The 15,139-nt window shown below is 47.4% G+C and overlaps 1 protein-coding gene across 2 annotated transcripts in view; it reads left to right on the top strand.

Moving 5' to 3' along the window:
- ARSD (arylsulfatase D) overlaps positions 1-5,381 on the top strand; it is a 29,278-nt gene extending 23,897 nt beyond the window's left edge. For both annotated transcript variants that reach the window (XM_050776645.1, XM_050776646.1), the window contains exons 9-10: positions 309-430; positions 1,748-5,381. In XM_050776645.1, the coding sequence (XP_050632602.1) occupies positions 309-430; positions 1,748-2,124 (499 nt within the window). In that variant the 3' untranslated portion in view covers positions 2,125-5,381. The remainder of the gene's footprint in view (positions 1-308; positions 431-1,747) is intronic.
- Positions 5,382-15,139: the final 9,758 nt, after the last annotated feature.

Here is a 15,139-nt window from a genome sequence, read left to right as displayed (position 1 = left end):
GTGGGGGGGGTGTGTGTGTGTAGGGGGTGTGTGTAGGTGTGTGTGTAGGGGTGTGTGTGTGTGCATGTGCACTTTGCTTATGCAGTGCCGCATAACAAATGACCCCTACACTTAAGAGACACTGTGTCTTGAAATAACCACATGTGTCCTGCTCAGCAACCTGCAATCTGAACAGCGACTGGAGAGAGCGCTCATCTCTGCTCCATTTGCTGGGGAGCCTTGCATTCTGGGAGATGTGTTCCCAGGTGCAAAAGGCTGCCTAGGAACCCGTGGTCTGACTCTGCTCCGTGGTCTCTTCATGAAATCAGGGTGATCGACGGCCACAGCCTGGTGCCCTTGCTGCAGGGAGCTGAGGCGCGCTCGGCACATGAGTTCCTGTTTCATTACTGTGGGCAGCATCTCCACGCAGCACGCTGGCACCAGAGGGACAGTGAGTACACGCTGCCCACAGCCAGGGAGGTCCAGAGAAACAGCCAATAGGTCGTGTGGATGTGTGGATGGATGGACGGACGGATGGATGTGTGGATGGATGGATGGATGGATGGATGGATGGATGGATGGATGGCAGATACCTATAGAAATAGAGATAAATAAACCAATGAGTAGATTATAGATAGATGAGAGGAGGGCAGAGAGAGAGAGAGATGATAGATACATAATGGATAGATGATGGATAAATAGACGAGATGGATGATGGATAGATAGATAAGATAGATAATGGATAGATAAGACAGATGATGGATGAATAAACAGATGATAGATAATGGATAGATGATGGATAGATAGATGAGACAGATGATGGATAGATAAGATAGATGATGGATGGATAGATAGGTAAGATACATGATGGATGGATAGAGATAGAGATAGATAAGATAGATTATGATAGATAAGATACATGATGGATGGATAGATGAGATAGATGATAGGTAAGTGATAGATAAGATAGATGATGGATAGATAAGATAGATGATAGATAAACAGATGATAGATAAAAAGTAGAATCAGTTCATGGGTGGATGAATAGATGGATGGATAGATAGATGGATGAAAGGTAGATAGAGATATCTGGTGGGCTGTTAGAAAAAAGAAAGATGGATGGAGAGATAGATAATAGATAGATGATAGGTGATAGATTAAGTTGATAGATAAATAGATGATAGATGGTAGGTAGATAGACGATAGATATGTAGGTAGATAGGTAGATGGTAGACGGATGGTGGATAGATAGATAGGAGGTAAACAGATGATAGGTAGGTAGATAGATGATTGATAAATAGATAATGATAGATGAGATCGATAGGTAAGATAAATGGATGGATTGATAAATAGGTAGCAATAGATAGATAAGTACCCAATCATGCTGTTTAAAATATCATGGGTGTTTCTGTGTAGAAAGGTAGTAGATCGACGCTGAACAGTTTCAACACAGGGGAAAGGGTAAGAATTAAGGAACCTCTATGATTCTGATTTCTGAAAGCAGCCACAGTGAGCGTTCTGCAATGAGTCCCTTTGCCTGGGGCATGCGATGTAGAGACACAAACGGACACACACATGGGCGCGCGCACACACACACATGCTCTGACTTGACAAGCTGAAGGCTGTGATTGTGTGAACTGCCTCGTGTTCCCCCTCCTTTTCATTGAACAGCGAGGTTCATGCTGATTCCACAGGGCTGACACCTGCGTCCTGTGTTCACACCTGCATGGATTTCTGCCACCCTGACTCCCTTCTTGTCTGCATCCAGGTGGAAGCGTCTGGAAGGTTCATTACACCACCCCGCAGTTCCACCCTGAGGGAGCGGGGGCCTGCTATGGCCGAGGCGTCTGTCCATGCTCCGGGGAGGGCGTGACCCATCACAGACCCCCTTTGCTCTTTGACCTCTCCAGGGACCCCTCCGAGGCGCGGCCCCTGACCCCCGACTCCGAGCCCCTGTACCACGCCGTGATAGCAAGGGTGGGTGCGGCGGTGTCGGAGCATCGGCACACCCTGAGTCCTGTGCCCCAGCAGTTTTCCACGAGCAACATCCTGTGGAAGCCGTGGCTGCAGCCGTGCTGCGGACATTTCCCGTTTTGCTCATGCCACGAGGATGGGGATGGCACCCCCCGAATGCCGGGACTGTGAGAGAGGATCCAGGAGAGCCTGACTGCGTTGCAGACAAATTTCTCCAAGCTTGGTTCAATCTTCGGCTTCCCTTTTTGCAAGGAACATGCCCTGGACTGAGAGTGGGTCCCCATTTTCTTTCTTTTTTTTTTTTTTGAGACGGAGTGTCGCTCTGTCCCCCAGGCTGGAGTGTGATGGCATGATCTCTGCTCACTACAACCTCTGCCTGTTGGGTTCAAGCGATTTTCCTGCCTCAGCCTCCTGAGTACCCGGGATTACAGGCACCAGGCACCTGCCACCATGCCTAGCTAATTTTTGTAGTTTTAGTAGAGACAGGGTTTTACCATGTTGCCCAGGCTGGTCTTGCACTCCTGACCTCAAATCATCCAGCTGCCTCAGCCACCCAAAATGCTGGGATTACAGGCGTGAGCCACTGTGCCCATCTAGGGTTTCCATTTTCTGATTTCTGAAATGAGACTATCCCAGTAGGCACCCACTGATGCCTCCTCTTCCTCTACTAAGTCTCAGGGTTTGTCACTGTGCCAATGCCCAATGTTTTCACCCCTCTGTCTTAAAGCATTATTGCCATTTCATCACCTAGATGACATAACAGCCTTACAAACGGACAGGGAAGAGTGTCTGTTCCTACTCTCACATAGTGGAGGAAAGTTAAAGCTCTCAGTCTCTGTTTTTGAGGGCTCGTTGATCTCAAAGGGTTGATGCATTTTTCATACATTAGGGTCTCTGTCCATGTGTCTTCCTGATATTGTTAGAGAAATGGCTTCAGGCTGCTGGTAACAGATGCTGGGAAAAAAGAATGCATTAAACAAAGCCAGGCATGGTGACTCACACCTGTAATCCCAGCACTTTGGGAGGCCACGGTAGGAGGATCACTTGAGCCTAGGAGTGAAACACCTACCCAGCCTGAGCAACACAGTGAGACCTCATCTCTACAAAAAACAATTAAATAACTAGCTAGATGTCATGGCGCATAGCTATAGTCTCAGCTACTTAGGAGACTGAGGTGGGAGGATTATTTGAGCCTGGGAGGTTGAAACTGCAGTGAGCTATGATTGCACTACTGCACTCCAGGCTGGGGGACAGAGGAAGACCCTGCCTTAAAAACAAAAAAACAAAGCCTTAAAGAAAAGAACAAGAAAAGGGTGTGTTCTCTTCCAAGTAGTGAGCCGATCAAGGGGAAGCACCCAAGGCTAGCAGGCTCTTTTCAACTCCCAGCTCTGCCACTCTTAGCTTGGCAGAGAGCCTCATTATGTCAGCATGGCTGCCACAGTGCCAGACATCACATTCCAGGCAGCAGGAAGGAGAAAGAACCAAAGGGCATCCCTTCCTCTTGAAGCAGTCCCTGTGAGGGGGGATTATCTGGAAGCCCCAACCCAATTTCTGCTTCCAACCATTATCCATAGAAACAACTGGAAGTTGAGAAGTGCAGTCTTTTAGGTGGGCACCTGGCTGCCCTGTATGAAACCAGAATTAGGTTAGTCAGCAGGAAAACAAGAAAACACTGAGTTGACTGAAGTTTTTGATGCATCGCTTTATTGTCAAACGACTCTATCTCATTCTGCACTGAAACGTACTACCATTGCCTATAATTGGCAAATGATCCTCAGATGCACAGAAGATGCCCAGATGGAAAGTTTGCCCCTTGGGCAAAGAGACAGCCGTGGGAACCTTCAGACCTACAGAGAGAAGGAAGCTCTTCTTCCTACATTCCTCGAATAGCTAAGATTTGACCAGTGTGTTTTCTAAGTCAGTTCTAGTGTGGCTTCCCTCTGTGGCTTTGATGATAGAAGCGTAGTCCTAACCTGGGACCCCTACCCCCAGATCCCAATACTGGGGATGGGAGGACCTTGCACTATTCCCCTGAGTCCATCTATCAAGGTCTTTGCAGGAAGCATACTGGGAATTGAAATGAGAGACTAAATGACATCTAAGAAAGGCAGTGTTCAATCCCAGGTATTAGGTGAGGATGGGATTCTAGGGACATCAGTGGGAGGCAGGGAGCCACTTTCAGACCTCGGCATGGAAGCTTCCAAAATCCAGAGGAAGAGGCAACGGGCTGTCCACAGCAGTGAGGGTCACGGGTAGAAGAATCATCACAGCCCTGCTAACCAGGCAGCTGATGGCCCTCTCCCCTGGCTCGCTGTGTCCAAATCCTACAGGGGCATCTGTTGGCTGAACTCAACCTGAAGCCAAAGAGAAGATGAGTGGAGAGAGGCAACATTTATAGAGTTCAGGTTTCTAAGGCTGGAGAGGGATCTGGAGGGACACACAGGAGATACCTGGAATAACCAAAAAATGATAAAAAAAAAAAACAAAAAAAAAACAAAAAAGAAAACATCTATGGAGCATGGGACACGGGGGGTTGGAGGCAGCTAAAAGCCATCTCATCTTTCACTGTATTCAACAAGCCCATTATAACAAGCCTTTCACACTCAACCATTCAAACGATCCCAGCCTAAGAATTTCCTGGCATTTGATGAAAATGGCTGTGGGTTTTGCTATCCTCAAGCTCCCTGGGAAGCAGGATATAAGCCCAGGGCTGACAGGCTCTTTTTGGCTACCTGCTCTTGCACGTAGAGTTTGCCTCATGGTCGCAAGAAGGCTGCCATAGCTCCAGATGGCACGCAGACATTCCAGACAGCAGGAAAAAGGAAGGAGCAGTTAACTGAAGGATGTCAGGGAGTTGGTTAGTCTCCACCTGAAGAAGGCAGCCATGAGCCAGCTTCAGTTGACTAATGGGCTCCTGTGAGTGCATCTTTGGACTTTTCTGTAGGTTGAAATCTAGATACAGTATGTGTCTTAAAGCAGTCACCAACTCCTCCCATTACCTTCCAAGTGAGCCCAACTACAGGATGGAGCCTCTTCCCTGCCCTTGGATCTGGGCTGAGCCTCTGACTTGCGTTGACCAACAGAATGCAGTGTAAGTGATGCCGATACTACCCTTCCTGCCCTAGACTTGGGATACCTGGCAGCTATATTCTTCCATTCCTTAGGACTTGCAAAAATGGGTCTCAACATGCCTTCCCAGAGCCATGAGGTGTTTCTTTGTCCATTCATTGATCTGAGAAGTGAATGTAAGGAGTTTAAATCAACCTCTGTTGTGTGCTAGTTAAGGTAATAAAGTTGCTGCAGTCCAGGGGGCAGGTACCTATGGATGACTCTGCGAATAGGACACTCGCGTTTCTTGGGAATCAAGTGCATCCCTAGGCTGGCAGTGCAGCAGAACTACTGAATAAAATATGACAAATCTCCCTGGATGGTGTCATTTGTTTGTTTTTATTTCCCATCTGCAATCCTACTTTTCCACCTCCACCCCTTCACCCCCTAGCTTTGAAGGAACTCACCTGGCATGGCTATTCACTAGTGATTCATGGAGAGAGGACTAAATAATCTAAACTCCCCCATTCTGAAAAACTTAAGTTACAGTCACAAGTGTACTCCTGTACTTTTAGGGTTATACGGGGGAGAAAGGGAGACTGGGAATAAGAACGCCTTAAACAAGAGAAAGATGTGTTCTCTCCCAGGTAATGGGAGTCACAGACGAAGCAATCCAGGGATGGCAGGTTCTTTCCAGCTTCCTGCTTTTGCACATAGAATTTGCCTCATGGTCACAAGATGGCTGCCACAGCTCCAGACAGCGTGTAGACATTCCAGGCAGCAAAAAGGGGGAAGGTGCAGTTCACTGAAGGATGTCAGGGAGCTGGTTAGTCTCCACCTAAAGGGGGCAGCCTTGAGCCAGCTTCTATTGACTAACTTGGGCTGCTGTTGGTGTATCTTTGGACTTTTCTGTAGGTTGAAATCTAGATGTGGTACATGTCTTAAAACAGCTGTCAGGTCCTCCCGTTACCTTCCACATGAGCCCAGCTACAAGTTGGAGCCTTTTTCCTCCCCTTGGATCTGGAATGAGCCTCTGATTTGCTTTGACCAACAGAATGCAGCAGAAGTGATGCTGATACTATCCTTCCTGCCCTAGACTTAGGAGACCTGGCAGCTTCTGACTTCTTTATGGAGTCAGGAGCCCCCATGTAAAGAAAAAGTTCATCTGCCCCTCTGGAGAGAACAGATGGGGTGAAAGAGAATGAGAGAAAAAGAAGGAGGAGATGGGAAAGAGGAGGAGAAGAAAAAGAGAGAGAGACAGGACCTGAGGTTAAAAGACCATTAGAGGAGTGTGTGAGTTTGCTATTGCTGCTGTAACAAAATATATCACAAACTTAATTGCTTACAATAACACAATTTTTCTTATAGTTGTGGTAATCAGAAGTTGAAAAATCAAAGTGTCAGCAGGCGGGTTCCTTCCGGAGGTTCCAAAAGAAAATCCATTTCCTTGCATTTCCCTCTCCTAGAGGCTGTGGCATTCCTTGGCTTATGGCTTCTTCTTCCATCTTCAAAGCCAGCAGCACAGTATCCTCCAGTCTCTCTCTTTCTCTGACTTCTGCTTCCCTCTTCACATCTCCTTCTCTGACTTTGACACTCCTACTTCCCTCTTATAAGGACTCTTGTGATTATTTAGAACCCACCAGGATAATCCAGGATCATCTCTTCATCTCAGGATTTTTTTTTTTTTTTTTTTTTTTTTTTTTTTTTTTGAGACGGAGTCCAGCTCTGTTGCCCAGGCTGGAGTGCAGTGGTGCAATATCAGCTCACTGCAAGCGCCGCCTCCTGGGTTCACACCATTCTCCTGCCTCGGCCTCCCGAGTAGCTGGGACTACAGGTGCCCGCCACCACGCCCGGCTAACTTTTTTGTTTTTTTTTTTTTTTTTAGTAGAGATGGGGTTTCACCATGTTAGCCAGAATGGGCTCGATCTCCTGACTTCATGATCTGCCTGCCTCGGCCTCCCAACATCTCAGGATTCTTAACTCATTATAGCCGCAAAGTCCCTTTTGCCATGTTAGCTAATATTTACAGTTTGTAATGTTTAGGACATTATGGAACTACAATTCAAGATGAGATTTGGGTGGGGACACAGCCAAACAATATCACCCATCTTGGTACCAATCATTATGGCTGAAGGACTTGGCCATTCCTGGATTAAATGTCCACCCATGGTTGGAATGGGATATCCACCTTAGAATCCCATCCTAATCTAATCACATGAAGTTGGCATGGCTGTTCCAGAGAAGAGGACGTGTCCAACAGACCAAAGGCAATCCATGGCCACAATCAGAACCAAAGCCCTGCCAATGGCTTAATAATGACCCCTCATGCTGTTCAAGATACAGATATCAGAATCCCTGGAGCCTATGAGTATGTGTGAATTAGTTTTCTGTGGCTGCTACAACAAGTTACCACAAACCAGGGGCTTAAACAACAGATACTTATCCTTACCCAGTCCTGGAGTCCAGGAGGCTGAGATCAAGGTGTCTCAGGGCTGCGCTCCCATGGGAGGCTATAGGGGAGGATCCTTCCTGCCTCTTCCAGACCCTGGCGACTCCAGGCATCCCTGGGTTTTTGGCAGCATCACTCCAGTCTCTGCCCCATGGTTTCCTGGTGTTCTCCTCTGTGTGTGTCTGTGTCCAAACTTCCTCTTTTCATAAAGACACCAGTCATGGGATTACAGCCTATCTTCCTGCAGGATGACCTCATCGAAACTAATGACATCTGTAAACATTGCATTTCCAAATAAGGTCACATTCACAGATGGGGGAGAGGGGATAGATCTTCCACCTATGAATTGTGGGGGAGGAAACACCATTCAACCCTTAACCACCTTGTATAATGTCACCTTGTATATTAGTCTATTTTCACACTGCTGATAAAGACATACCCAAGCCTGGGAAATATACAAAAGAAAGAAGTTTAATGGACTCACAGTTTCACATGGCTGGGGAAGCCTCAATCATGGTGGAAGGCAAGCGGGAGCAAGTCATGTCTTACAAGGATGGTGGCAGGCAAAGAGAAAAGAGCTTGCGCAGGGAAACTCTTATTCACTATCACGAAAATCGCATGAGAAAGACCTGCCCCCATGATTCAATTACCTCCCACCGGGTTCCTCCCACAGCATGTAGGAATTCAAGATGAGATTTGGATGGGGACACAGCCAAACCATATCACATTGCATGGCAAAACAGACTTCACAGATTTCATGAAATTAAGTGTCTTAATATGGGGAGATGATTCTGGATTATTTGGGTGGGCCTAATGTAATCATACAGTCACTTTTTTTTAAATCTGAACAGTTAGTTCTGAGGGTTTTTTGTTTGTTTCTTTTGTTTTGTTTTGAGACAGGGTCTTGCTCTGTTGCCCAGGCTGAAGTGCAGTGGCACCATCACAGCTCATTGTAGTCTCAACTACCTGGGCTCAAGCAATCCTCCCACCTCAGCCTCCCAACTAGCTGGGACCACAGGCATATGCCACCACTTCCAGCTAATTTTCTTTTTTTTTTTTTTTTTTTTTTTTTTTTTGAGACGGAGTCTTGCTCTGTCGCCCAGGCTGAAGTGCAGTGGCCGGATCTCGGCTCACTGCAAGCTCCGCCTCCCGGGTTTACGTCATTCTCCTGCCTCAGCCTCCTGAGTAGCTGGGACTACAGGTGCCCGCCACCTCGCCTGGCTAGTTTTTTGTATTTTTTAGTAGAGACGGGGTTTCACCGTGTTAGCCAGGATGGTCTCGATCTCCTGACCTTGTGATCCGCCCGCCTCGGCCTCCCAAAGTGCTGGGATTACAGGCTTGAGCCACCACGCCCGGCCTACTTCCAGCTAATTTTCTAAAATTTGTGTAGAGACTGGGTCTTGCTATGTTGCCCCGGCTGGTCTAGAATTCCTGGGCTCAAGCAATCCTCCCACCTCAGCCTCCCAGGCTCCCTTGGGACCACAAGCACACACCAACACACCCAGCTAATTTTTGTATTCTTTGTAGAGATGGGGTCTCTCTATGTTGCCCAGGCTGGTCTCAAACTCCTGACTTCAAGCAGTCCTCCCACTTGGCCTCCTAAAGTGCTAGGATTACAGGTTTGAGCCACTGTGCCAGGCAATTTTTAAAACTTTTAACTTTTATGGATACATCACAGTTGCACATATCTATGGGGTTGGTGTGATATTTTTGATACAAGCATACAATGTGTAGTCATCAAATCTGGGTAACTGGGCTATCCATTACCTCAAATATTTATCATTTATTTGTGTTGGGAACATTTCTAAATATACTCCTCTAGTTATTTTGAAATATACAATTGGCCGGGTGCAGTGGCTCATGCCTGTAATCCCAGCATTTTGGGAGATCAAGGTGAGCGGATCACTTCAGACCAGGAGTTCCACAGTGGCCAACATGGTGAAACCCCGTCTCTACTAAAAATACAAAAGTTAGCCAAGCATGGTGGTGGGCACCTGTAATCCCAGCTACTCAGGAGGCTGAAGTAGGAGAACTGCTTGAACCTGGGAGGTAGCGGTTGCAGTAAGCTGAGATGGCACTCCAGCCTGGGCAACAGAGCAAGACTCCATCTCAAAAAAAAAAAAAAAAAAACAAAAAATTATTGTTAAAAAAGCAAACATTTGGCTGGGCACAGTGGCTCACACCTGTAATCCCAGCACTTTGGGAGGCCAACGCGGGTGGATCACTTGAGGCCAGGAGTTCAAGACCAGCCTGGCCAACATGGTGAAACCCCATCTCTATAAAAAATACAAAAATTAGCTGGGTGTGGTGGTGCGCACCTGTAGTCCCAGTTACTTGGGAGGCAGAGGCAGGAGGATTGCTTGAACTGGGAGGCAGAGGTTGCAGTGAGCCGAGATTGCGCCACTTCAGCCTGGGCGACAAGAGCAAGACTCCGTCTCAAAAAAACACAAACACAAAAACAAAAACCAAACAAACAGCAAACGTTTTAAAAGGAAGAAAGCCTTGAGGTTAAAGGTCATCTCCAGGCTGAATATCTCACCCTCTGTCCTTGGCCTCCACGGTCACCGCATCCCACTACTTGGGCAAATAGCACCTTCATGCTATCCATTAAAAAAGAATAAATCACACTCCCCCAGGCCGCTGTGAGAACCTGGAATAGAAGAACGACATGTTTTCTTCTTCGTTTTCAAAAACCATAGCACATTCCCCACCCAGAGAACATGCTCAAAAGAAAAAAAAAAGAAGATTCAGAACTGCTCATCTTCTTTTTTATTTTTTTTAAATTTAAAAACCTCAACTTTCCTCCACACCTGTAAGACCGATGACATGAACAGATATGCTTTAAAGGTAGAGGTTCTGGCTGGCTTATAAGCACCCAGGATTTCTGCAGAAAACCCCACTGGGGCTTTTACAAATACATTATTTAAAACTTTCTTGTATGGCTCTTTGTTTTTGTTTTTTGTTTTGTTTTGGTTTTGGAGACAGGGTTTCGCTCTGTTGCCCAGGCTGGAGTGCTGTGGTACAATCACAGCTCACGGCAGCCTCCAACTCCCAGGCTTAAGCGATCCTCCAGCCTTAACCTCCAGAGTAGCTGAGGCAACAGGCACATGCCACCATGCCTGACTTTTTTTTAATGTATAGAGATGGGGTCTCCCTATGTTGCCCAGGCTGGTCTCGCATACCTGGGCACAAGCAGTCCTCCACTTGGGCCTCCCAAAGTGCTGAGATTATGGCGCCTTGAGAGTTAGGTTCCCTTTGAGTCAAATGGTGGCATGCCAGGTTTCCATCAGCAGCCGGAGCAACCAGTTTTTCCACTAACGCTTTATTATAATTCTGGTGAATGCATAAGTTAAACATTAAAGAACTGGAGAAAGTGTGCTGAGGAAGGACGGCCAAAATGCCAAAACAAATCTATGAGGCCCTGCCTGAGCTTCCTCAGACCCTAAAATCGGATCGAATAATAAAAGCATTCTTACACATACACCTCATAACAGGGCTCACTGAAGATTAAGAAACTTTCTAAGTGTCTAGAGAAAACTTCGCAGACCCCACACCCTAGTTAAAGATTAGATAGGGACTGACTGAAATACTCCGGCTCCTAGGCGCAATCATACACGTGGGCATAGAGCTTAACATGCACAGAAACCCTGGAGAAACGACTTGTCACTTTGAGTTGACCTGGTGAGTTAATCTGACCTCCCTGTAACCCGTTGCAGAAATAAATTCCCTTCCCCCCAATTTGTCTGCACCTCATTATTGAACCCCAAGAACAAGCAGCCAGCCCTCGTTCATTCGTCCAGGAACAAAATCTTTGTTAAAGAAAAAAATTATTCAGTGATATTAGGTTGGTAATTGCAGTTATTACTTTTGCACGAACCTCATACTTGTGAAAGCATCACCAAAAAGATAATGAAGACATTATCCCGGCCTAGCATGTGAAGTACAGGGACCACTGCAATGGGGGTTCACAGTGTAGGAGAGCGGCTGGCTCAACGTCCAATATGAATACAGCAAGGGCAAGTGAGAATGTACAGCCACGGGGCAGGCAGCGGGTGTGTAGATGGCAAAGCACAAGGAAACATCAGAGGTGAAGCGGGTTCTGGCTAAACCAACCTCACAGAATTCTTGTTAAAGCCAACCAGGGGGGGTCAGACATCACCCAGGGGTGGTGGGCGATGAGGAACCTGGTATCAAGCGTGGCGGCTTCTCACTAAAGTGTCTCAGCAGTTACTTTGCTGAAATCTAATTTTATAGGGAAACGCACAACCGGGCCTGGCAGGGGCTTCAGGAGCCTGGCTACGGTTTGGCCAGGCAGAGACTTTTTGTCACATCTCCTCACCTAAAAGTGTCCGCATTGAGTTCTTGCATCATTTTCTTTTCATGCATTTCCCCAGTCATGTGTTGCAAACGTAACCCTGAAAATACCAAGTATGCAGCCAGTCTGTGAGCCGAGGGAATATGCAGAGACCTGCAGAGCAGCAGTGTTGTCTGCAGATTTAAAGAGGAAGGAAGCAGGACTCCGATAAGGAGGGGCCAGCCAGAGGGGTGGAGGAGAGCTGACTTACAGCTGCCTTGCAGCGGGCCTGCCTTTATCTTGGGAGATGCCTGAAGTCTGGTCTTCGACTCTTGAGATAAGGGCTGGGATTTATGACGCGCTAGTTAAAGTTCAAACCTCCCCCCGATCCCAGGGTCTGTTTCTTTACTTAAGGTTTGCACGTTTGCAAGTGGCCTAACCAGTTAGACAGCCTGGATGCACTGAAGGACCGGAGTGGCAACCGCCTCCCCCACCTCCTCAATGTCTGGTTTGAGGCCCCCAAAACCAAGATTCCTCTCGCCGTTCTTGGTGTGCAACCCATGAAACAGAACGAAGGAGACCCTGAGAAGCTCGAGAAGCTGCAACGCTGGCGGCATGCCCTTTCTCTCCTTGCACTCTCACAGTCTTACACGAAAGCTCTGCTGGAGCATGAGCATGCTGTGTGGGGGCTGGGAAGTCCACTCAAATATCCAGACTAGAAACTGGCTGAGTGCAGTGGCTCATGCTTATCATCCCAGCACTTTGGGAGACCGAGGTGGAAGGATCACTCAAGCCCAGGAGTTCGAGACCAGCCTGGCCAACACAGTGGGACCCCGTTTGTACAAAAATATAAAATCAGGCAGGTGTGGTGGTGCACACTTGTGGTCTCAGCTACTTGGGAGGCTGAGGTGGGAGGATCTCCTGAGCCTGAGAGGTCAAGGCTGCAGTGAGCTTATCATGTGAGTACCACTGTACTCCAGCCTGGGTGACAGTCTCAAAAAAAAAAAAAAACAAACAAAAAGGGAAAAAAAGAAAAGAATAACTTTGCAGCGGGAAATTTTTCATATATTGACCTATTAGAAATCCAACTGCATGTTCCATGAATGGAAAACCCTGCACCAAAATTAACTCAAAGTGATCAGAGACCCAAGTGTAAGTGCAAACTCTATAACACGTGCAGAAGAAAACAGAGGAGAAAATCTTTTCCATTTTGGGTTAGGAAAACTTTTTAGATAAGACACCAAAAGCCTGACCCATTAAAAATAATAATAATAAAAAAATTAAAAAACTTGATTGAGTTTGCCAAATTCCGGCCGGGCATGGGGTGGCTCATGCCTGTAATCCCAGCACTTTGGCAGGCCGAGGCAGGCAGATCACGAGGTCAAGAGATGGAGACCATCCTGGCCAACATGGTGAAACCCAGTCTCTACTAAAAAATACAAAAATTGACTGGGCACGGTGCTCACGCCTGTAATCCCAGCACTTTGGGAGGCCGAGGAAGGTGGATCACGAGGTCAGGAGATCGAGACCATGCTGGCTAACACAGTGAAACCCCGCCTCTACTAAAAATACAAAAAAATTAGCTGGGCGTTGTTGTGGGGGCCTGTAGTCCCAGCTACTCGGGAGGCTGAGGCAGGAGAATGGCATGAACCAAGGAGGCGGAGTTTGCAGTGAGCCAAGAGTGCACCACTGCACTCCAGCCTGGGCAACAGAGCGAGACTCCGTCTCAAAAAAAAAAAAAAAAAAATTAGCTGAGCGTGGTGGCACGTGCCTGTGCTACTCAGGAGGCTGAGGCAAGAGAATCGCTGGAACCCGGGATGAGGAGGTTGCAGGGAGCCGAGATCGGACCACTGCCCTCCAGCCTGACAACAGAGCAAGGCTTCATCTCAAAAAAACAGAACAAAACAAAACAAAAATTTCTTTTTTTTTTTTTTTGAGATGGAGTTTTGTTCACTCTTGTTGCCCAGGCTGGAGTACAGTGGCATGATCTTGGCTCACTGCAGCCTCCACCTCGTGGGTTCAAGCAGTTCTCCTGCCTCAGCCTCCTGAGTAGAAACATAAGAAACAGCGAATGCACTGCCATCCCAACCCACAGCTAGACCTCGGATAATGGATAATCACCCTTCTCCCTGTGCCAGGATGTGGCCTCAGGATAAAAAATAATGAGTACAGTTGTGACATTTATTGAGTGCTTGACATGAGCCAGGCGTCTGCTCTCAGTGCTTTGCAGATCACAGCTTCTACAGCAATCATGGCTCTTTTGCAACTCCATATCTTGGGGCATTTTGCCAATTTAGCCATTAGTCTATGAACAAAGCCACATTCTGATCAGGTTGGAGAATCAGGAAGGGAGAATGTGGCGGTGTCACACAGCAATCTCGCTCTTACTGATATCACCTCATGTGGCTATGGCTCTTCTACTTCCCTACAGGGGACAAGGTGGGATAGTAGATCAAGGTGTTCTGCTCTCCCCCGACCCAAGCCAAGGAGGAGCCAGGGTCTCAGGCTTGGATCCTCCCATGTTCACCCTGAGCATCTCACCACAGTCATCCCATAAAGCCACCGCTGCATGCTTTCCACAGGCGGTTCTTGATTCCGCCATTTTATAACACTAGCCCTTCCATGTTCCTTACTCTCCGAATGACCCCACACACTCACCATGCATGGATGGTGTTGTTTATGCAATCCAGGTTCATTTCTGTTGCTTATGAGGGGTTTCAGGACATGCCGCTCCAAACCATGGCCCCTTGGCATTGGAGAAAACAGCAGAAGCGGGACGGTCTCTCTGACCTTCCTCTCATCTTTCTCTCCTGAAGCAGGGCAAACCACCCTGATCTGAAAGGTGCCTTAATACCCAGAGGAAAGAAACATCCTTAATTTATTTAAAAATTTTTTGTTAAATTTTTTTGTTTCCATAGGCTTTTGGGAAACAGGTGGTATTTGGTTACATGAGTAAGTTGGGTTTTTTTTTGTTTTTTTTTGTTTTCTGAGACGGAGTCTCGCTCTATCGCCCAGGCTGGAGGGCAGTGGTGTGATCTTGGCTCACTGCAAGCTCCGCCTCCCGGGTTCTGGCCATTCTCCTGCCTCAGCCTCCCAAGTAGCTGGGACTACAGGCGCCGCCACCACGCCCGGCTAATTTTTTTTTTGTATTTTTAGTAGAGACGGTGTTTCACGGTGTTAGCCAGGATGGTCTCGATCTCCTGACCTCTTGATCTGCCCACCTCGGCCTCCCAAAGTGCTGGGATTATAGGCATGAGCCACCACGCCCGGCCATGAGTAAATTCTTTAGTGATGATTTGTGAGATTTTGGTGCACCCATCACCTGAACAGTGTACACTGAACGCAATGTGTAGTCTTTTATCCCTCACCCTCTTCCAGCCCTTCTCCGCAAGACC

The sequence above is a fragment of the Macaca thibetana genome, chromosome X (genome assembly GCF_024542745.1).
Source record: "Macaca thibetana thibetana isolate TM-01 chromosome X, ASM2454274v1, whole genome shotgun sequence".
NCBI classification, from domain to species: Eukaryota; Metazoa; Chordata; class Mammalia; order Primates; family Cercopithecidae; genus Macaca; species Macaca thibetana.
The sequence above is the reverse complement of the archived record's forward strand: the minus strand, read 5'-3'. Positions and strand labels throughout refer to the sequence as shown.